The following is a 22973-nucleotide window of genomic DNA, read 5'->3' as shown; positions in this document are numbered from 1 at the left end:
GCATGATACTGAAAACATCATAGGATTGTCTGGGATCCGCATAAGAGCTAGGATCCAACATCGCCAGGCAATGAACACCTGTATTGAAGGCAGGCACATGAGAATCTCTTCCCAGGCACTGTGCTGTACCTCTGAGCACAGGCTGAGGCTCTGCATAGCAAGGTGCTAAGAATGGGACTGGGAAGGGGTCAAAGAAGAAGGGAGAGCAGCAAGAACTGCAATAATCCTCTCAGGAAAGGGTGAGGTACCCTTCCCGGGTTCAGGCGACATGTCGGCACAGTGCACAAGGCGGCTTTGCTGCAGCTCTGTGTGCAAGGGCTGGAGTTTGCTGTCCTTTGTGCCTTTGGCAGTCATTTTGCCAGCGTCTGCTTACCCTGCTGGAAAAAGGACTAGTGCCATAGCAGGAGGTGCTGTGAGCCTTAGGGAAATAAAACACTTCTGAGATCCAGGTGGGAAGTGTACGAACTTCGGTGTCAGGCTTGTTTTCACTTCATACTTTGCATCTGCTTTTAACCAGCATCGCTGCCCTCGCCCTCCTGCTTGTGAGCCCTCAGAAGCACCTCTTCAACCTCCCCGTTCTTTGCACGGCAAGGGCAAATTATAAAACATAACAGCACAGCCCCACACCCCCTCCACACCCCAAAAAAAGGGCTCGGGGGATCCAAGCACCCTTCCCGCTGTGCAAACGGGGACGGGCAGCGTCTGCCACTTGGAGCCACCGCACGGCTCCACGGCCCGCTGGGGAGCACCAGCTGCGGCCGGTGGGGCACGGGGGACAGCGGGGAACGGAGAGGGATCCCCGGGGGCTGCCATGGCTCCAAAGTCCCCGTCACCCTCCCAGCCGCCTCCTCCAAGCCCGGCTCCGGGTTAGTCCCGCCCCGAGCGGGGCCGGGCCGCGGCCGTGGCGGTGGCGGCTGCGGGGTGAGCGAGCGCGGCCGGGCCCCGCGGCATGGCGGCGGCCCCCGGGGGCTGCCCCTAACGGGACCCTCGGCCAGAGCTTTGGGGAGAGGGCAGCTCCGGGGGTGAGGGGCGGCCGGGTCGGGGCGCTGAGAGGAAGAGGAGGAGGAGGAAGAAGGGGAGGAGGAAGAGGAGGGCGCCTGCGTGAGGCGGGGAGAAGCGGGAAGCGGGAGAGGGCTGGGGTTTGGGGTTGTTTGGGGTTGTTTGGGGTCGGGGAGCGTCCCCTCCCTGCTGGGCAGGAGCTGGGAGGGTTTTGGCCAGGAGTAGCCCGCTGAGGCTGGCCCCGCAGCGCGGTGGGGCTGCGCTGCTATTATTAGCGCTGGTATTTCGGGTTGGTCCGCCCCAGGTTGTGTGCTGGAGATCCGTCCCCTCCGGTACTCATGGGTCCCTCAGGGTGGCTCCGTGAGGGAACAAGTGCCTCGGTCCAAATTTTGGACCTTCCAAGCCTGCCCTCGGCGGCTTCTCCATCTGGAAGTGCCCGCAGACCCCTGCGAGGTGCTTACACAGTTGCTTAGCAAGGCTCAAAGCAAAGCTCCAGGTCCAGTTTGGGACCCAGACACCACATCTTTTATCCCTGCGATACCCTGCGCTTTAGGAAGCTCTGCTGTGGCTCCAGGGCTGCTTTCTCTTCACCTTGCAGCAGGGACGAGGGCTCACGGAGCGAGGGAATCCCAGCAGTGCGCCCAGCGGTGCCTTGGGCACAGCCCGTCCTGGGCTGCGTGAGCTTGGACCTGAGCTGAGGCACGTCGGTCATATGGGCGAGGAACTCTGATGAACACTTTCCGACCCAAAACTATCAATACACCTGATCTCCAGGAAACTTGCAGGCACAGCTCTTTGGTTTTAGGCCTGTTTGTTGCTGAGGATGTTGCTTTCTCTGTGCTGGTGGCTTGTGATAGCTCGTGGATGAAACAATTTTTTTAGCCAGAGGTCACTTTCTCTTGGAAAATTGTGTTTTGCCTGTCTAGAACTCTCCTGTGGTTTATAGTGGATGCGTTATTCGGCGTTGTCTGCCATAATATGTTCTGTAGTGTTTAAAGGTTGCTGCCTCCTTTCTGCTGGGGGCTGTGTTTCGGTGATGGGCAAAGCGGTGCTTGTAATAGGTGGTTTTGTATCATTTTGTCAGGTACTGTGGGATTGTCATATGAAGGACTATGTGCGTGTCATTTGTTATTATGAATGCCTCTCGTGTTTTGGAATTTAACAGACATAATATTTACCCTTGTGTCACCATCATCACATTCATTTCTGTAGCCATAATCAAAGGTGGCAACAACGGCATTCAGATGCTTAATTACATTTTGTATAGGTGACCAGTGTTAACTTATTAAATTAATGCGTGGTGGAGCAGGAGCAAGTGTCACTGCCTGTGGTTAGGAAGCCATCAGCTTGCTCCTCACTTACCTCTACCAGTAAGTACATAGTGAACCGTATGGCATCGGAGAGTGTTTATTAAAGAGTCGTTTCTCTCAACATTCTGTGTATTTTATTTCTTATTTCGCTTTATGTAGATCTCAAATATTTTTTCCATCTCAAAAATTAAAACACTGAGCAACATTCATTTTTCAGTAAGCTGAAACCAAGGTTTCTTAAGGTTCAGTGGGAGCAGAGAAAGGCAATCTTTTGCTTGCATCCAACATGCCACCTGTGTGGGAGGATTGGAAATCCTTCTAGGATGTGGAACCTAAGGTTCAAGTCCCTGGTTTCTGGTTTAGAGCAGAGTTTTGAACATAGGTCTTCTGTTTTTTCTGGGGAATATCCAAGTCATTACATGATCAGCTGTGATGGGGAGGGAAAGGGAGTATCCTACCCCCCTGGTTATAAAAAGAAATTTCATCTTTATCTCAGCTAATCAAGGAGGTTTTCTTGTAGGATTCTGCTTTGACATCTCGTTGCTTTATGGTCACAAATTAAAAAACCTACCCAGAACCGAATGAAAGCAAGTTAACTCCTTCACCACTGCTGTTTGCATACCATCTGCCATTCTCAGATGGGTCTGGAAATGTTCCACTAGCCTTACTGCTAGAACCCTTGAGGGCTGTAAACTTCATTGCAGGACTTGGGTCTTTGTTATTCACTTTAGTCTGGTAGCAAAGATTTTTTACAACCTGGCTACTTAATAGTTTCCAGGATAAAGATACTGAGTTTGTATCTTCTGGCAAAAACACTTAGTCACTCTGTAACACAAAAAGCCAGAGCAGTTGCTGGCTTCTGAGTCCAGTTCCTGTTAGGACTGAAGATTCAGCAGCACCTGGTGAGAAAGCAAAAGGCCACGCAGGGGATCTGACAGTCGTGTTAGGGTCTGTGTGTTGGCTTTGCCTGCTGTTCCGCTATTGTACCCAGCCAGGGGAGAGACCTTTGCACCAGCAGTTGTACAAGCAAGAGGTCAGTGGCTTTGACCACTGACAAAGCACGCAGGCTCTGTAAAGACAGTCTCGGAGTTAGAAGGTATTCTGTGGAGTTATGACCGCCAGCTTCAAGCTTTCAGTCGGCTCACGTTTTCTTGTAAGGGCTGCTGTGGAAAGCTGTGTGGCTTCTGCCTCCTAACAACTGCAGCAGAGCGGTCACAAGGGGAACTGTTCTCAGGGGATTTTCTTTTCGGTAGGTCTTCAGATTGGTGGTAAGTCTGGGAACCCACTTGTTTGCAGCAGCAGGAAAATGAATATGGTTCCATGCATGTAAGCCCGTAGAACCACAGAATGGTAGGGGTTGGAAGGGGCCTCTGGAGATCAGCTGCTCTAACCCCTCTGATCAAGCAGGGACACCCAGAACACGTTGCCCAGGACTGTGTCCAGGTGGGTTTTGAGTATCTCCAGGCAAGGAGACTCCACTGCCTCTCTGGGCAACCTGAGCCAGTGCTCGGTCACCCTCAACCCATCCACCACAGTAAAAGAAAGTGTTCTTCTGGAATCCCTGCTTGTCCCGGTTGCTGCAGTCTGCCATTTCGAATGAGGCACTAAACCTTTCTCCATGCTATTTTCCTCTCTGTGTTTCTTCACAGCCCACAGTGGATGGAGCTTGCCTTGGGTTTCATTCATCTGAATCTCCTAGTTAGGAAAGGCTCCAATTCTTGGGCTAGTCTTGACCAAGAGGCAGTAATGAACATCACCCTTCCATTGCCTAGGTTTGTGTGGTGAGAAGGGCGGTGTCGAGTCTTTGGTGTCTCAGATCTCCATCCCTTTCCTCTTTATTTCTGCGTGTAAAGATCTAGGGAGTGATTTGCTGTGGCTTTTGGTGAAACCAATTAAGTCAATGAGAATAATGGTAAAGCTAGCTAGGTATATGCTTAAGTTTCAATTTTGAAATTTAGAGGGAATGAAGAATGAAGACATTCCTAAAAACCACAGGCTGCTGTTCTGTGTGGTGTTTTCATTGCAAGAAAGAGTGTGCTTGTAGCCTAGCACCCACGAGGGGCAAATATGATTCATCTAGGGTAAAGAAACACACGTGCAAGTATCACCATGCAGGACTCACCCATCCTTGCATGGACTATTATACAGTATAAAGTTTCCTCAGGCCTGATTTTTGGCCTAAAAACACCGTGTGTGCATGTAAAATGTAATTAATGTAATGTTGCACCCCAGGGGAGAATTCTTCTATGACCTTTTCTCAGGAGTAGCTTTGGAAGCTGCCCAAAATGTAAAATCCCCTGAAGTTCTTGTAAAGGAGCTGCTGATGAAAAAACATTTATGGGGCTGTTGGTCTCATATCTCTGAGGAAAAGAAACTTCAATGTGACTTTGCTCAGAGGAGCCTTGATTTTGTGACCCTTATCTGCACAGAAGTAAGGTAAAACAAAAGTCTGCCTCTGCTGCGTGAACAGCAGCTGAACTTTAACCAATTTGAGGAAAAAGCACTCAAAGTATTAAATACTAAGACAGTAGTGCACACATGGCCCTGTGCAGGTCACGGGAGCTTCCTTTGGTCCCAGAGGTCTGTTATGAGAGCCACAGAGAGTTTTTGCTTACCCTTTCAGATGAGCATTTAAAAGCTTTGCTTCTCACTTTTTGTATATTCCCCCGAGAAATCTCTAGGTTTGGGATCTGTTGGCCAATTTGTAAGCAGTCGAGAGATGACAGGTATCTGAAATGGTGAGGTTCTTGCTTTTTCCTTGAAAATACAGCCACACAAAGATGAGAAACTGCAGGTACCATGTAAGGGAAAATCTACAACATATGCTCCTACAGGATTAGATGAGAGTGTTTGTAGGAGAGAGGTGCTGTAAGTGTTCCCCTCTTCTCTGAGGGCTTTAGTCAAGGCATGGAAAATCCCCCATGTGGCACAGGTCCTTAGGACACGAAGCCTTGCCTCAGTGCTATGTGCAAGGAAATTCTAGGATGCCACCCTGATAACTAGGGGGAAGGCCAGCACTGTACATCCTTTTCCCTTTACTATACTTTTGCACCAAACAAACACCTATGAAAAACTTTCACAATGCTTGTTTATACTGTGAAAAACTGCCATGATACTTATCATACTTGTTTTTTGTTTAATTTACAGAGTGTGAAGCTGTTGAAGAAAGAAAACACTGCTTGTGATTAGGTAAGGTTATTTGCCTTGGCTCTATCTGCTGAGTTAGCACGAAGTTCAGCAAATCGTGTTAGTCTCATAGGTCCAGTCTGGGAGAAGAAAAAGTTCGATGTCACTTCTGATCATTGAGCTGGGGAAGGATATTTAGGACTTTAATGGAAATAATCCACGCCATCTTCAGAGAAGCCCCTCTGTCATTCCTGCAGAAGAGACAAGAGTTTTCATTGTCCTTTTACCTCATTTCCAAATTCTGTTTTTGTGGCAAAATAACCGAAAGGAGACGTTCTCTGACATCTCACATAACTCAGAGGCAACTGTGTAGTGAGAATGCCTGTTTAGGAGGCTGTTGGACACCTTTGGCACCAGAGGAGTGTCTGGGCAAGCTGAGGGTGAGCCTGTAGAGGTCCTGCTGAAGCAGAGGCAGCGTCACTGCTGGCCACCACAACCCCACAGCTCACAGACAGCTCCACTCCCGGCATTGTAGCTGCAATTGCTGGCACTGTGCATGAGCAAAAATGTTGTGCTTATTGCAAGCAGTGGATGAGAAGGCTGGTTTTCAGGCATGCTTGTCCTGTAATTAAAGCTTCTACGTACATTTTTGAAGGTAAAGTTGATGTGGAACCTGTCTGCCAGAGAAGTTAGAAAACTTGCTTGTCTGACGGGTCTAGGGGAGAAGTGTGCCTGCAGAACCGAGTTCCTTTCACGCCACAAAGCTCTGCAGAGCTGGCAGAAGCACGTGAGAAGGGAGAGGGAAGTTCTGTTTTTAACTTCATCCTGAAACAGCCTGCACGTGTTCTCGTATCCTCTGCCTCTCTTCTTGCATTGTCTTGCTGACATTTTCCCTCTTTGCAAAATGTTCAAATACGGGGGATGCTGAGATAACGCAGGATAGACTAGCTAATGGGCCATAGATGTGTCCTGTACATAGATGTGTCCTATACGGGGCTTCTCCGTGCCTTGCTGAGGTCACTCACAGTAGAACTGAATGCTCGAAGCATTTCCTCCAGCTGTGAATACACATTGAACCTCTGCTGTGTCACCTTTCGTCAAACTGCATGGCTATACAGGGAAAAACCCTCTTACAATATTCTTCATGCAGCCAGGGCAACCCGTGTTTCTAAATGTCAGCTGTGTGTAATTTGTTTCTGAACACAATAAATACCCATTCATTTTGCTTTTTTGTAGTTTTTGTCACAGCAATCTCCACTTAGTGTCCCTGTAATCTGGCATTGTAACGTAACAATACAATTATTCTCATACAAGTCGAGAGAATCTGTGCTAATACCATTCAGATGTGCTTACCGAATCAAAACAAATGCAGCGTTAGCGTGTGGAAGCCGCGTTTATGAGATTATAATGTTCCAGCAATATGAAATTACTGTAGGAAGCAACTAATCCAAACCTAGAGAGACATCCCATTACAAGACCATTAAAATGACACGATGACTGAAGTGTGAGTTTCAGATGGGAAAAGCAGAACCACGCGTCTTGCCATCAATATTCAGGCAAAACACCCATTGAATTTAGTGGAGTTTTTACCAGAGTAAGGAATGCAGTACCGTGACCTTTTTAGTAGCAAGTTTCTTTCCTCTTAATAATACCTTTAGGAAAAATATGTACTTCACCGGTATTTAAGAGGAGGGTGATGGTTAGAGTTGTATTTCACCGTGCAATGAGTTGTAAAGATTAGTCCAGAGTTTATTAAGGAAATGTTAGGTTATTATTTCAAAGCTGTTGTGGAAAAAAAAAAAAAAGATTGTTTATTCAAGATTATTTTCTTGTTATCTGAGTATATTTTCAGGAAATACTATTTATTTCTCTTTATGCAGCACCTAAACAGAGAAACCTTGATCTGAGTGGGAGTGCCTCAGCACTAACAGAGTACAAATTAGTGATTTCCAAAACCAAAATACATCTTATTGCCAGATAAAAGCCTACCTGTTTATTTGTTGTCATAGAAATATGAATTCCTTTCCCCTTTTTCCTCTCACATTCTCTCCCTGCCCCTTCCCTCGAACTGGGTGAAGATTCAGGAAGTTTAATTCACATGTCACACACAGGGCCATTTAAGATCTACTGGCTTGTCCGAGATTGTTTCTTGGCTCCTTCCTTAGTCCATGGAAGGGGGCAGATGTTAGAGAAGTAACTTGTCCTGTCCTGTCACAAGCATTCAAAATAGGCTGGATGAATTGCCTGTAGATATGTCTTCCCATCTCCGGTATGAAAATAGTCTAGACAGTTATTTTGTAAGGATGTGTACCATTTCAGATGGCTAAGTGAGAGGGTATGAATTCAATCCCCAGTGTACAAAAGAAGAAACTTGCTCAAAAAAGAAAATTCTGTGTAGAACGTGGCATACAAGTCATTAGAAACCCGCACGAACATTAACGTATACATGTTTAAATTAAGCAGCAGTCATTATTCAATTTGAAAGCTGTTTGCACATAAATCTATTTTAAAGACACTAATTAAATTATGGTTCCATCAGGTGAATCTTATCAAGAATAATGTATCATTATAGCATATTCATGGCATGCTGTCTATGTAAATGATGGTAGAGAAGATATCAGGACTGTGTTTTTAAAAATAATTCTAGTCACGAATTGTTGGCTGTCTATTTTTCTTTCTTTTTTTTATTAAAAGTGTTGGTTTTCTAAAACTGTTAGTAAGCAGGCACTGACATTAACGTTAATCATATTTTTCAGGAAGATAAAATTAGGCCTGCTTTAAATGCTGTTTATGTCAGTTTCCATTTCTGTGATGCTTCTTACAGTCATAAAAGCACTTGTGCTCAATCAAAAGGTTCAATAGTAGGCACTGGTTTTGTTAGCTCTGTACGTATGCTATAATCTGAAGTACAGAGCCTAAAAACCAACAGATTCATGTCTGCTGCAAGAGGAACCTGGCACTGGAACAGGTAATTTTAGATGTTTCCTGCTGTTATAAATCAGAGGACAGCAGCCTCAGGCTATAAGAAGATCTCACACAACCATAGGTTTTCACAGTGTATGGGCCAAATTAATTGATGGTAGTCTAATTTAGCTATGTCAGAAAGGAATTAGTCGAACAAATGTTTAAAATAAACTTTTAATTATTGTCCTTTTTACATTCAAAGGAGGAATCTGAAAGTGAGCAAAAATTCTGAATCAATTAGAATGGCTGTTTTGAGCCACTGCACTGTCAAGTAACCAAAAAAATAAAGTGGAAACTTTTTAAGGAAACAGGCCATAATTATAATTACTTTGTGTCTAGTTTTATTAAAAGAGCTTCAATACTTGAATATATACAAACTTATTTATATAGGTCCGTTTTCCTAACTTAATAAATGGATTTGAAAATTGTCAATAAATGTGGAGAAAAATATGCTTCTCCAGTAGAGAGTGGATATCACTTTTTATGCTATAGGGACTTGACTGAATACCAGAGCAGATACTTGATGGAAGAAAAATAAAAATTAAAGAATATATTACCGTAGTCACTTTGCTGTGTGTATGACAATGACCTGGCTCGTTGAGCTTTTTCCATACTGGGGCATTGCTCTACACAATACTGGCTTTATTCAGGAGTGCAATTAATGGCTCAGTTGGACAACTGAACTGAATTGCAGTTAGCAGCAGTTTCTGACTAAGACAGGTATTTTGCTTTTCATTATTTTCTCACGAATAATGTTTTCTGAAATCATGGACTTCTTAATTTATTTGGCAAAAGCCACAACACAACATGATATTAATCAGCCAGCAGTCTGTTCCGTGAGAGTTATTATTCTTCTGCCTTCTCAAACAAGTCAAGACGCTAGTCTACAAACGCGATTCATAAAAGAACAGTTCTTCCTACGTGGGATTATTATACACGTCTGCTTATACACAAGACAAGCACACACAGTCAATCAGTCCTTTCTTTTTCTTATGGATGGCTGACTTTTCATGTTAAATTAACTGCCAGCACTCAAACATCACTAGACAGGTGGTATCTGCCTTTTGCAGGAGCTGGGTCACTATTACAGCGGTACTCTGGCAGTGAGTCTTGCTCGTGAAAAGAAAGTATCCCCAAAGAGATCCAGGCATCCTTGTGCCCTTTGATATGTAGAGTTCAGTGCCCTTCAGATTTCAGTTTTTCTGTCATCCTGGTAGATTAACATTAACAGTTAAAAGGAAAACGTCCTCTGAGGGCTTTACCAGTAACAAACCCATGTTTATGATATTATTCACTAAAAGGGAGACAGAAATGGGAAAGACCTCTCTCTTTAATCAATAATGCATGCTCTAGTTAGTCCTGTCCCCTGGACATGATTAAACATGTATTTTGTTTCATAACTGATGATTTTGGTTGACTAGGGATTATAACTACATATCCTCAAGCCTTTGCAACCAGCATCAGGAAGATCTAACATGAGCTGTGTAGTCAGCTATGTTTAATGTTAATACGGCACATAAACTATAAAGATCATCCCCACCCTCAAAAGAAAAAAAAATCCCCCCAAATCCCAATGGAGACAGCTGCAGCTAATTCTAACCTGTAGAGATCCGGGCTAAACTTTCCCAAAGCAGATGCCTATGACATGAACCAATTGTAGACAGCAGCCCCAAGGTATGTCTTCGTCACCACTCATTTGAAGTTTTGAAGAATAACCTGGTTTCGTTTATATTAAAGACGAGGGAAAAATCGTCTTAGGGGCTGAGCTATGGAAATGAGATGTTAGGCTAAGGTCTGTTCTAAACTGGTAAAACATTTGGCCAACGAAGCTGACAGAAAAAAGCACTTTGGAACCAGACGGGAATTTCTGCCCAGCTGGATGAGGGCCAGGTTGTGTTTTCAGGGACTGCTGTCAGCTTTGGAGGAGTTGCCCTGGGGCTAGGCCAGGCTTTGCCAGCAAAACTCGCAGGAGGACTCGAGCCCCTGTTAAATGCCCGAGAAGATGTCATCCCATCCCTGCGCTCCTCGAGTGGAGGGGCAGGGGAGGTGCCCAGACCCAGGCAGGTTCCTCGGCATGGGAAGGGGATAGCAAGTCGTGGAGGACACCGATGAAATGAACGTACCAGTAAGGAACATTCACTCTTGGTGCCAAGTGTGTTCATCTGGTGGCTCAAGCTGACAAAAATTGACAGCTGCTGAAGAGCGAAAAATCCTAAATAAACATACAGTGGTGGTTATTAAATAGGAAACATTTATCTTAATGGGGTATTGACTACAGCACAATAAACGATGACGATTTCCTTTTACTGAATGTGATATTTTTATGTTACTAGAGTACTGATGAAAATGTAATTGGGTAAAATAAATGCTTTGGTTTTCGTAATGCCTACTGTACTTGGATTTAGCACTTGAAAACATTGACAAGCACACAGCATGTAGGTATGTGCGTGTGAGAGTGGAGAATTCAGACATTTTCCAAGAAATGTTGGCTTTTTCTGAAATGTCCTTTCTTCTTCCTTCCTAGACTTCTGCAGAATCTGTTGTGTTTTGTTTTTTTTTTTTTTCCTTTTGAAGTTGTTGAAGATGCCTTCCCTGAGAGGAAAAGCACAGACTGTCCTGGGCCTCGTGGAGCCGGAGCAGCTTGGCTACACGTTGACTCATGAGCACCTGTCAATGAACTACAGCAGCTGTTTTTGTCCACCTTCCCCAGGCCAAGAGCCTTTGTCTGATGGGCCCATTGAGATGAAGAACTTGTTTTGGATTAAGCAGAACCCCTACAGCCACAAAGAAAACCTTCTTTTGTGTCAGGAAAGGGATGCTGTGAAGGAGGAGCTGCTGAATTTTAAAGCAGCAGGCGGTGGGACTATCGTGGAGAACACAACCACAGGAATCGGTCGGGATATGAATACTTTGAAGAAACTCGCTGAAGAAACTGGTGTCCATGTTATTGCTGGGGCTGGGTTTTATGTGGGTTCCACTCACTCTTCTCAAACACAGGCTATGACAGTGGAGCAGGTAAGTCTTAACCGTCTCCTCGGAGCCTCTCTCCTATGGATTATCCCTGGATGAGTCAAAACTGGAGAGAAGTTCAAGTAAGAAAAAAAGTTCATAGTCTGAACTTTTGGGTAGACCTGTGCAGTGTCAAGAGTTGGACTTGATGGTCCTTAAGGGTCCCTTCCAACTCAGGATATTCTATGATTCTATGATTCTAAGAAAGATGAAATCTAAAAGCTCCTAATTTGCAGAATTTAAGAGCAGTGTTACTGCTGGTGTGTTGTAGCTGGACCAGCCCTACTTGTGTGTACTGTGAGTATCTGTCAGCATTTCCAGTTCTTGAACTCCCTTTTCTCTCAGGGATTAGTTAGACTGCAACAGTAAAAGAAAATACAATATTTCATATGTGGGATTTTGGTACAATACCATCTACCCTGTGCATTCTACAGTTTTTTAAGGAAGAAACATTATTCCTTATTCCTCATTTGTGTATTTTCCTGGCTAATTACTTCCCAATTAGATCACCCAGAATTCTTGTAAGAAGCATAAATAACTGCAGTATTTATAGGACAGTTGTAAATCATCGATCTGCTCAAGCTGCCTGTTACTTCTCTTTCCGCCATTTCCCTATTTTTTTCAGGGCATCCAGTTGTTTGTGCAGTGCCCACGACAATGTGTTAATAATGACAGAAGTCCCCAGATACTTCTGTAATAATAAATATTCATTCGTCTTTTATTAAGAAAATGTGATGATGGGGAGAAGAAGGAAGCGGAACCCTCCAAGGCAGGAGGCTGTGAATGAGAATGTATGGAGCTGAATTATTATTTTTTTAATTCTATCACAGTTTACAAACGAGTCAAGTTCATTATAATAATAAATGCTGAAAGCTTCAGCAGATGCAATGTGACATAGCTCTGTCAACTCCGAGGACCAAATTGGCTCAAGATTATGGTCCAAATTTTTCTAAATATTTTTGCATCACTTGGAATTTGATACAAAAGATTTCATTGGGCAAAAGTTTCCCTCCTGTATCTGATGGGCTGCTGAAGACCCACAGACGTCCTGTAGTCAACAGTTAATCAGTACTTAATGCAGTCCAAACAACGATCAGTTGCTTAATGAGGGTTGTGCAGGGACTGCACCATGATAACTGGTGGTTCTTCATTTGCCACTGAATTTGTCATAATGATAGTTTTCCTGATTAAGCAAAGATAATTTGAATATTTTGTTGCTCACTTCAGCTGAACGAGAGAAGTATTTCAGCTTTAGTAATCTGTGTTTTTTAACACGAGTGAGGTTGCAGAGCAGTTTGGTGACACAAGGGTGTTGCTGCAGGAGCAATGTTCTTCAGGTTGCTCTCAGGAGAGAAGTGAACTCTGTGTCTGGTTGCCCCTGGAAGTGGTGGGTAGATTGGTTATACACGAAGCAGGAGGTGTGTGATCATAGGATAAAGTGATGGGCAGAGACCTGCCATAAAATGTCTTGTATTGACCTGTTGAGGAGATGAGATGCAGAGTAAAGGTAAGTTAGAAATGTATTTGAAAACTGGTGTGAGCTTTCTTCATTTCCTGTGTTTGCTTGAAAACCTTCCTTTGTTCACTTCATTCTTCCTTAAAATCATGATTTCTTTAACGTTCAGGGATAAATGGTTAGAACGTCATCATCAGTGCCATTTTGTGCTTTCATTTCTGAGTGTGTTCTTGAAGACACAAGCCTATTCTGGAAAAGCAAAGTGAAAGCTTTTATAACAAGCTGATTTTATTTGGAGATTTTGATGTCTTTTTTGCCTATGAATGTTTTAAAAGCAAGCTAATTTTGACCCTGTAAGTTTGTCAGCTGAGCTTTGTTCTTGTAGTTCCAAAGTCAGCAGAGTTACAGTAGTTTTACATTGGCATTCCCAAGAGCAGGATTTGCCTTAAACTTGTCTTTGTCTAAACTTGTCCCAGAATCTTTGCAGGATTTGTACCTTCCCCATTTCAGTGACAAGGATTCCTTATTCTCTGAGCCCTTGTTTAGCAAGAAACTACCTGGAATTGTTTCTGGATCCAATATAGGATTGTGAAGCACAAGATTTTATCCTGGACTTTTTTTTTTTTCTAAAGAAAAATTAGTCTCAGCTTCAAGAGTATCCAGATTATATGTAGACAATCTTTCCTTGCAAACCCAGGCAGCTGTGTGAGTGCATACTGTTACATTGATTTGCCTCTGTGTTTATTTTGGTCTTAGTTAATGGCTAGGTTGATGTTAGTTGGCAGAAACCAGATTTTAACTCAGTGTTTTCACGCACCCAACTGTTAATTAAGTAGGTTCAAAAGGACCTCAGGACCAGCGCAATGTCCATCAGCCTAATGTGGTGCTGTTTAACACAGACAATATTACTAACCAGATATCTCATTTTCCCATTCTTTAGCTTACAGACATCATTGTTGGTGAGATCCTCGATGGAGCGGATGGGACTGACATCAAGTGTGGCGTGGTGGGGGAAATCGGCTGCTCCTGGCCCCTGACCCCGAGTGAACGCAGGGTGCTCCAGGCAACCGCGCGCGCCCAGGCACAGCTCGGGTGCCCAGTGATCATCCACCCTGGCAGGAACAGCGATGCGCCCTTCCAGATCATCCGCATTCTGCAGGAAGCTGGGGCTGACGCTTCTAAAACCGTCATGTCTCACCTCGACAGGTAAGGAAACTGCGTGTTTGGGGCTTAATCAGCTTCCAGCACTTCAAACTGGATCGGCTCATAGGTTCGCGCTGATAAAAATGATCCGGGGGTTTGAAACGCTCCTTTTGAAGGTTTGGATGCAAGATTAGGAATAACTGTAACCATACTAGGAAAAAAAAATTAAAAAGAGGATTCCATTAATTGACATCCTAGTGCAAATTGCTGCATTTAACAAGCACTGGACTTTGAGAAGCTCCCACCAGGCTGGGTGAGAAGCTGTCGTGCTTCAGCACTTTTGAAAACAGGGCTACTCTTAAGGGCCTGACCAAAGTCTTGCAGATGCTAACATACTCATTGATTTGGCTGAATTCTGGATCTTTTCAGTTCTGCTGCCAGACAGAAGAAATACTACATAAAAAGAAAACAGTTGGATTTTGGATAATTCTCATCTTAGACCCCAGAGCTAACTTTTAGTTTCCTTGAGAGCAAACACCAGAAGCCCTACAGCAGGCATGTAAAGGAATTAGGGTGCTTTTCTCTCTTCTGACCTTGTGTGGCTCGTAATGACTTGGAAAATGTCCAAGCATTGATTGGTTTGGACAGTTGCTGAATAATGGAGACTGTTTGTGGTCATATGACTCCCAGCAATCGGATTGTTTGTCATCGATGTGAGTGTAACACGGCCGAAAGCACTGTGCTCTAAATTTCTAATGATTATAGGCTCTTATAAATCAAGTGTCAGGTTGTTTTTTTTTGGTATTCATACAGAGCTTGATGTTGCGTGGCGATTTTAGGAGCATAAAATTCAGTGCCATGAAATTTTATTTATATTTGATTGTATAGAAATGATATGGGCTTTCCTTATTTACCTGCATGCCGTTGTATGTCTAGCTGTATTTTTTCTCAATTATTAAGACAAACGGATGGCTTAAATCTTTCTGTGAAAGACAACTGAGCAAACTGCAGTGTCAGTACTTATGTAGCCGTTTTTGCTACAACATAAACATCAGTTCTGATTTTTTCTTGCTTTTATGCACTGTTGTAAATCATTGAATTCAGTGATTTATTGGTGGAAAAAATAAACAGCATAAGTAGGAAAACAGTCAAGGCAGAGGTGCAGTTTCACTAACAGCCGCTGGTACACATGGCTTTTCCTTATTCTGCTTCTATCATTATTTTCACACATTCAGGTTGGCACTTGCTGTAACATAGGCTCTGAACTGCTGTGAAGTTTGGCTTTGCAATGTGCGTTTAACATTTTAAGTCTTTTTCAGTGAGAAGAATCCACGTGGGAGCATCCCAGGCCCTTAAATGTGAGACCAATTTGTGCATAGCTCCATATTTCATGCCCGCTTTCGACACAGACAGAAGGGCAGTTTTCAGGTGGATTTACAGTCGAATGCAAAAGCTAAAATGCTGGCTGCCTCGTTTTGCAGTGTAACATCTCAAAGCAAAAGGTTGCAAGTGTCCACCGTGAAAGCACAGTGCCCAGGCAGGCTAGGGAAGAACAGCTGCTAAACCTTGGCTACCAAATCTCATCATTTAATAGGGAAAAAGGTTACAGAGGCATCTTAGTAGAGATCAACATATGTTGAATTCAGCAGCTTTTGTTAGAAAAATCACTGCAACTGCTAGGAATGCTGGTCTGAAGAGGGCTTGGTGGCTGTCCCTGTGGTGACTTGCCCAAACACTTCATTCCAGCACCAAGCTGCCAGCTGGAGGAGCTGCCAGCTGCTGCTGTTGCTACATCAGCAGGGCTTACAAGGGGAACCCGTGGCTGATGGGATTAAGCTCTTCTGCCACTTGTTGGGACAGAGCTTCCAAAAAACACCAAAAACAGTTCTCAAAAGAAATTTTTCTGGCTGTGGTTTTGAGATACACTGTTCGTGGGGTTTTTGTTCTTTTGTTTTTAAAAACATATAGGACCACCTACATAGGAATGAGTACTCCTGGCTACTTTTGGTTACCTGCGCTGCCTTGGTAGTAACCTGCTTTTTCCCTAGATGAAAAAAAATGTGTTGTGATAAATTTAAAAGATAAATTTACCAGGTGTCATTTGAGGGTTCTGTGATTGGGTTTGTTGTTGTTTTTCATTTGGATAGTTTATGCTCTTGGTAAAAATGTGTCATAGAAAAAAATATTCCAGAGAGCTGTTATTTCCGTTGTCATTCTTTTCCAAGTGAGGGATGGGTTTTAGCAGCTTTGTTCCTTTGCTTTCCACATCTGATGCAGAGCCCATGCCTCGGGTTCTCACAGTCCCATTATATATTTTGGTAAGAGCATTTCCTTGAGGTGTTCCGGGCAGATCTGAGCACAGACTAAGATATATTGCAGTTCTGGTGACAATCTGGAAACATCACTGTACCTTATAGAAACTAAAGACAAAGTTGTGTATTAACGGTGTTTGATGGATGAAACAAGTCCTGGATGTAGCTGTCTCCGGTAGCTGTTAAGAACATAAATCTGTCTTATGTCAGTAATCTATTGTCCTTTTTTTTTTTTTAAATGTCACTCTGAATTAACCTCCTCCTTAAATGTCCTTCCTCGTTAGGTTGTCTGTTGAGAGGTTTAGTGATACCAAAAGTAAGTAACTTTTCTGTTTCCATTTAAAGATGATTGTAAATATTTTTGTTTTTGTTTTATTATTATTATTATATAATGGGGGAAGAGTTGCTTTTGCTTCATATTTGTTTAATGCATGAAGTCCCAGATGGATGTAAGAGGACAGTGTTGTCTACCAGGTTTGGCTGCATGTGCCAAATGGGAATTCTGTTTCTCAACATCCTCACTAACTGGTTTTGTTCCCTGCAAACAGGAGCTCACAGAATAAGTCACCTTCACACCGTGAGATTTTTTTTCTTCCCATTACAATGCTGACTTTGTGTTATATATGCTCTGCAGGACTATCTTTGATACAGAGAAACTTCTGGAATTTGCTAAACTTGGGTGCTATTTAGAGTATGACCTATTTGGTACGGAGTTTCTTCATTACCAGTTCCATCCAGACATCGACATGCCAAGTGACAACGAAAGAATTGCAAGGTATCTGCTTCAGTGGGGTTTGAGCAGTAGCATTGCCATTGACAAATGAATATTATTGGTACTTGTCTTAAAGGGCATCACGGAGTGATTCTGCTAGCAGTTCAAAAGTGTCTTTTTTCATACTAAAATAATGGCAATTTTTTTTCTGCTGCTGTCACTTCTTTAGGGCAGCATGTATAATTTCTTCTATCTGCAAAGGAAAATGTGGAATCAGAAAGTCATAGAGTGTGACTTGAGGGAAAGATCAAAAGCTACTCGAACTTCATTCTCTGTCCTAATTCCATGCTGATTTGGTTGAATTTTATCATTTACTGCGCTTATATATTAATGTATTATAAAAAATTAAAGTGTTATAAAAGGAAAGGCTGGAGATAGAGGATTTATGTTAGGATTTGGCTTTTGTTGGAAACCTAGTGTTGCTACTACGTGTCTTCTGAGCCTATTACATCTTCTCACAAGTGTCATAGGAGCAAAAGTGATTAGTTTCATTGGGTGGATTTGGTCCTGTGCTTCCATCCTGAAAAACAGCCTTCCATACATTTCTTCCATACCTTTTAGCACTTCCATACAACTGCATATCCCGCCCCTCTCCTTTTGTCCTTTCCCACTTGTGGAGGCTTACAACTCCCGTGCTCTTCACAGCCACACTGTGACAGTATTGGCCGTGCTGGCCAGATCTCTCTTCCCTGTTTCTCTCTCAGCTCAGCTGCATGACAAATCTGTGTCTTGTGCTAACACAAAGTATTGCCAAGGAGATGCATTCCTTGCAGAAACTGCCTGAGACAGGTATGGTCAGCTGGGAGTGGGCTTCTCCCTCCATCCAGTCTGTCCAGAGGAGTGAGGCTCCTTCACTGTTCGTCCTCAGCATTCAGGTGTAGTCAGGCAGCAGCTATCCGAGGGGTGGGATGCCATCCTGCCCTATGTCTCACTTCTCTTCCAGAGTCAGAAATAATTCTTTCCTTTTCTTTCAGGAGAAGGATTTTAAGGTCCCTGATCACTAATGAAGGAGCTTTCTAGCTTTCACTCACATTTCAGACACTGCTTTGCCCCTCACTGTCAAATTAGCTGCAAAACTTTTCTTCTCTGCTTTCAGGCTGCTCTCCTAAGAAGGTTTTGTGGCTACTGCTCTACTTACTGCCAGGCGTTTGCTGCTGCTTTTCACACTAGAAATAGTTTCTCTCTCTAACAGGTCTCTCGGTCTTGCACACGGTATTTTAAACTGCTGTGATGAATCTGCAGTTTTTACATTCAGTTGCTCCGCTCTCCTGTGCCACAGCAGGTCAGCGTGTACAGAAGCACTGTGAGGAAAATGTGTAGAAGAATGGGGCATGCCCTGGTTAGCAAGTGTTTGTTCAGCCATGGCACAGCTTTTATTCTGTCTGTGGTACTTGCTTAGCCACCGAGATTTCTCCTTAAAATTCTCTGTCAGTTGAGCGTTTAGTGCAGCAGGCTGCTTATAGGAAGAAAATAGTAAGAGCTTGTCCCCTCTTTGTGTGGTGTGGCTCTCTGCCCTCCTGTTAGAAATGCCATTACATGGATTTTGTTGAGTTTTTGATGCATCCACACTGGGCATATGTAGACAGTGGTAGTCTCCTTGCATTGTTGTTTTTCTTTGTAATTTTTTTTTTCTGGTCTAGCAGCGCCCCAGAGATGGAAATAAACCTGGTCTTTAAATGTGTCACTGAAACACATTTCGACCAAACTAAATGGAGAACATTGCTCAGGTCTAGCCTGTCCAAAAGATAAGTTAACTTCTGTAGCCGTACTATACCTACTCAAACACAGCTTAACTGTGTGTGTGCTGAGGCATTTATACTGTAATCTACTGCCAGTGCAAGTAGAAAACTGAATTTTTTCAAGAAGAGTTTTCCTTTGAGTCAGCAGGAAGTACGAACTAAACTTACAGGAATGAGCAAGAAGAAGCAATAAACAAGGAATCTAAAGGACCATATACCTCCCCACCCCACAAAATTGAGTCCAAATGTGGAAGGAGATCATTCTAAGATGATGTTTGATCAGCCAAGAACTTAGTCACTGTAGTGTCATTGCTTTTATTCTCAGGTTATCTTGTGGCCTCTTCGTATTTCAAGCTGGAGAAGATAGTAGTGGGGTTATAACCCTACAGCATACATGGTGCTGTGTGCTATACAGAACTGTTTATATTGTTTTTATGAAAGACTGATTTTTTACTAAGTTCTATCTCACTCGCCTTCTTTCTACTCTCCATATTGATTTGATGTATCTCCTCGTAAGTAGTTGTAATAAAAACTGACAGTAAAGGCTTTCAGATGCAGTGTGGTTACTTATAAAACCAGTGTTTGCTTTCTTGCTGATCAAAGCACAGGCAAGAAGGTGAAAATTAGAATTTCACAGTGCTGGCGTCTGGTGGAATTGGGTGGCTTAGTGAGGAATGAGCACTTCCAGGCCTGCTCTGTCTGTCTGTGCCACCTCAGTGCCGCCAGTGCAAGTGGAAAACTGAAACTTAGCGGAGTCATGCAACAGAGAAGTTCAGCCACCTACCAAATAGATTCTAAAAACTGAGCTTAGCCAGGGATTAAGGTTACCTGAGTGCAATGTAGAACAGAAGGACGCCTTGTAGGAGGCTTGCTGCAAGGGAATGACCAGAAGGATGAGTTTTGTTTCGTTATTTTTTCAAGCTGACTTGTCAATTTGCCAAGTCTGCTTAGTCGGACTGCTGAATTAACTCCTCTAATTTGCTGGCACATGCTAGCACCGTACAATGCCTGTCTTATTTATCTTCTCTAATGAACATCTTTGAAACATGTTTGGTTGATAATTGCCTGCGTGGAATATGATGCTGACAACCTGGTTATTCTAATTGGGAATAAAGCACAGATGTGAAAGTATTTGCCTTGTTGAGCCAGGCTTCATAAAGGACCTGTCACAGGCAGAGTCTGGTCCTCCACAATTGTTATGGGGCCAGTGTTGTGACAGCAGCAAGAGCTAACCCCATGAGCAGATCGTGCTGGCAAGGAGTTTTAGTAGGAAATGATTACTTACTCATGTATATAAAAACTGTGTCCTGTGCTTGGCAATAATGAAATCCTTGAATTCCTCCTCCATGGGCCCATGAGACTGGAAATTCAAAGTCATGCCAGCTGGAAACAATTTTTCTTGTCCACGTTGCAATATTTGCTGGTATGTTTTTATTAGTAGTATTATTATCATTCAATAAAGTAAGTGTTTTAGGTTTAATTAAATATCAGGAACATGTCTTCTGAGTACCTTAAAGTAGCTACTTTCAGTTATGATGCAGTGGAGGACTACAATAATGTAAAAAGTTTAACTACTGATCAGTTCTGCGTTGTTGCAGAGTGAGAGCTGCCAGTGACAGGTACACTTTTTACCTTTGCAGGGTTCGGATGCTGATCAATGAAGGCTACGAAGAGAGAATTCTGATGGCTCATGATGTGCACACGAAGAATAGGTTGATGAAATACGGAGGTCATGGATATTCGCATATCCTTAAAAACATAGTTCCTAAAATGCTCATTAGAGGCATCTCCCAAGATAAAATTGATAAAATACTCCTAGAAAATCCAAAGCGGTGGTTGACTTTTAAGTAAGAATAGTGAATAAACTTATAAATTCCTATTTTATAGGGAGCTTGGCATAATTCAAATTTGTTTCAGAAGAGCAGTCATGCTTATTGTCAGAGAAACTGGAAGGTAATTCATGTTATGAACAACCTGATTAGGACTTCTCTTTTTAATTAGAATAACAGAACTATTTGTTTTCTCCCTTCTGAAAGCCTGTTCAGGAATGATTTACTAGATATGAGCCTACCTGCAAAATTTTCTCAATGTATTAAAATAGTTGTTTCCAGAGGGTAAGCTAATAATACTAGTACATTATCCAGGAATATTTTTATGCATCAGCAGAGCTTTGAAGAACATTACAGTCTTCAATTAAATCCCCCTTTTCCACAGGGTGATTTTAATAAATCAATTCTTGTAATATTGATAATCCGTTAATTATCCTTATATCATTTAAATAATGCTAGATAAAAGGTCTGGCACTTTGAAATACCTTCCAAGTAGAACAGAAGGCAAAACAAATTTCAAATATTTCTAAAAAGATACTATTTCTTTTTCAATTAATCATTTACTTATTTTGAACTAAATGTGTAAAAAATACATGGAAAGAATTATTTTTGAATAAAACCATTTGTAGACCTCTTAAACTGTGTTTAGTATTGTTACAGATGTCTATTTTTTAACCAGATTAGTTTTTCATTGGGAATTTATGGAATCTCACAGCGATCATGTGAAACCGCAATACAGACCAGCTTCTTTTTGCAAGGATGCAACACCAAAAGGCAAAATATATTACATAATACGGTTTTAATGAGTTGCAATAGTTATAACAAAGGTTGTGATATAAGTCTTTACAAATCAGTATATCAAGATATGATGAAAAAGGAAGAAATGTTTGCCTTATATGTGTTTTTCACATAAAGTGTGTTCTTTCCTCTTGTCTAACTTTAAACCAGGGCAAGTGATTTATCTAAAAGAAAAAAAATAAAATAAAAGATCATACCCAGTAGCAATGGTAGCCTGATTTTGAAAGCTTCTTCAAATTTGACCTTATATGTCTTGTAGTATTGACCTTTTCCAATAAATACCTTAGTAAATATGCGTTGTTAGTTGTAAATGATCTCTAGCTTGGCACGTTGCTGTTTGCTGCTGCACAGACAAACTCCAGCTACACTGCTGCGAGTGGGCTAAGCATTGAAAGCAGTTGTGGCCTGAACAGACATGAGGTCAGTTACACGTCTGTTATTAAAGTAGTAGAAAAAAAACAAAAGCGATCACTACGATGTGCAGATGTAGTTTGGCACGTTGTTATAGACTAGAAGCGTAGCCATTCTGATGAGATAATACACAAGCAGCTTGCAGCACGATGTCCCTTTATAAAACCTAAATGGGTTAGACTGGCGATCCTCTTAGTCTAGACTACCTCAGCATATCTTTCAAGCTGGACAACTCAAAAACAGAAATAGAATGAGCAATATGTTCTGTTTAAGAAAAGCTTCACTCATTCAAATGAGATTTTGAGAGATTCTTAAAATCTGTCCGTCTTTTACTGAGCAATCAGCACCGAAGAGCTTTGTGTCTCAATGGCAGACACTTTTGGCGTTCTAGTGCAGATAAATCTGTTTGTACCCCTAGTAGATTAGACAAGGTTGCTTGTGGCAAATTGCATGAAATTGAAATGTTAGGGGTAGCCTCTATTACTCTGTAACACTTTATACAAACGTTACCTTCAATTTGCCAAAATGTTAAAAATAACCGAACCATCTCTGCTAAGGAGCTGGTTAATGACCTTGCTTAATTTTTAGATTGAAATCGGCAAGTTTGAACCTGAGAGAAATAGACAGCCTCCCCTCCCCAAACCAAAGCAAATAATAAATCTGATTTCTGATGACACGTATTCTGTGGCTATTAGTGGAATGACAGATTTTAAAGCATTTTTATAACTATGTAACTCATAGTACCTGTGTTTAGTTTAACTCTCCAAGCCATTAATCCTTTATACGTATTAAACTTCTTTCTTTGAGCCTTAATATATATATATCTATATATATGAATGAGAAAAATAGGTTTTAATACACGCTTCTTTTTGCAAGTAAATATCTGCTTCTTTCTTTGCATATGTGTTTTCATTTTTGGTAGTATGCTTATCTGTGTCCATTTCATAGGCACGCCTTACCACAAACCTCTGACTAGCTACCACGGAAAAGGTCCGTGTCCCACCGTTCTCCCTCAGGTCACATCTCCCACTCCTCCTTTGTGGGGGTAATCTCACCAACTTCAGTGAGACAAGACACCGAAGACACTAAGGTTTTGACCCATTCC

The 22973-nt window shown here is 42.4% G+C and overlaps 1 protein-coding gene across 5 annotated transcripts; it reads left to right on the top strand.

The window, feature by feature from the left end:
- Positions 1–898: 898 nt before the first annotated feature.
- Positions 899–22768, top strand: PTER (phosphotriesterase related). Of its 5 annotated transcripts, none has more exons than XM_068673846.1 (6): positions 899–921; positions 5457–5498; positions 10924–11414; positions 13805–14070; positions 16954–17094; positions 20471–21921. In XM_068673846.1, the coding sequence occupies exons 3-6, from the start codon at positions 10983–10985 to the stop codon at positions 20679–20681; spliced, it is 1050 nt and encodes a 349-aa protein (XP_068529947.1). In that variant the 5' UTR covers positions 899–921; positions 5457–5498; positions 10924–10982; the 3' UTR covers positions 20682–21921. The 5 variants fall into 5 exon arrangements, with proteins under 5 accessions (XP_068529947.1, XP_068529946.1, XP_068529948.1 ...); XM_068673845.1 differs by lacking the exon at positions 899–921 and adding an exon at positions 924–1022; XM_068673847.1 differs by lacking the exon at positions 899–921 and adding an exon at positions 1006–1022 and having other exon boundaries at positions 10974–11414.
- Positions 22769–22973: the final 205 nt, after the last annotated feature.

The sequence above is a fragment of the Anas acuta genome, chromosome 2 (genome assembly GCF_963932015.1).
Source record: "Anas acuta chromosome 2, bAnaAcu1.1, whole genome shotgun sequence".
NCBI lineage: Eukaryota > Metazoa > Chordata > Aves > Anseriformes > Anatidae > Anas > Anas acuta.
This window is presented reverse-complemented; position numbering and strand designations above follow the sequence as displayed.

What these genes read in the sequence shown, in the direction of transcription:
- PTER (XM_068673846.1), top strand. Translation starts at nt 10,983, where the DNA reads ATGCCTTCCCTGAGAGGAAAAGCACAGACTGTCCTGGGCCTCGTGGAG. An exon ending in AGGCTATGACAGTGGAGCAG is followed by an intron (nt 11,415 to 13,804) that starts GTAAGTCTTAAC and finishes CCCATTCTTTAG; the next exon opens with CTTACAGACATCATTGTTGG. An exon ending in GTCATGTCTCACCTCGACAG is followed by an intron (nt 14,071 to 16,953) that starts GTAAGGAAACTG and finishes TATGCTCTGCAG; the next exon opens with GACTATCTTTGATACAGAGA.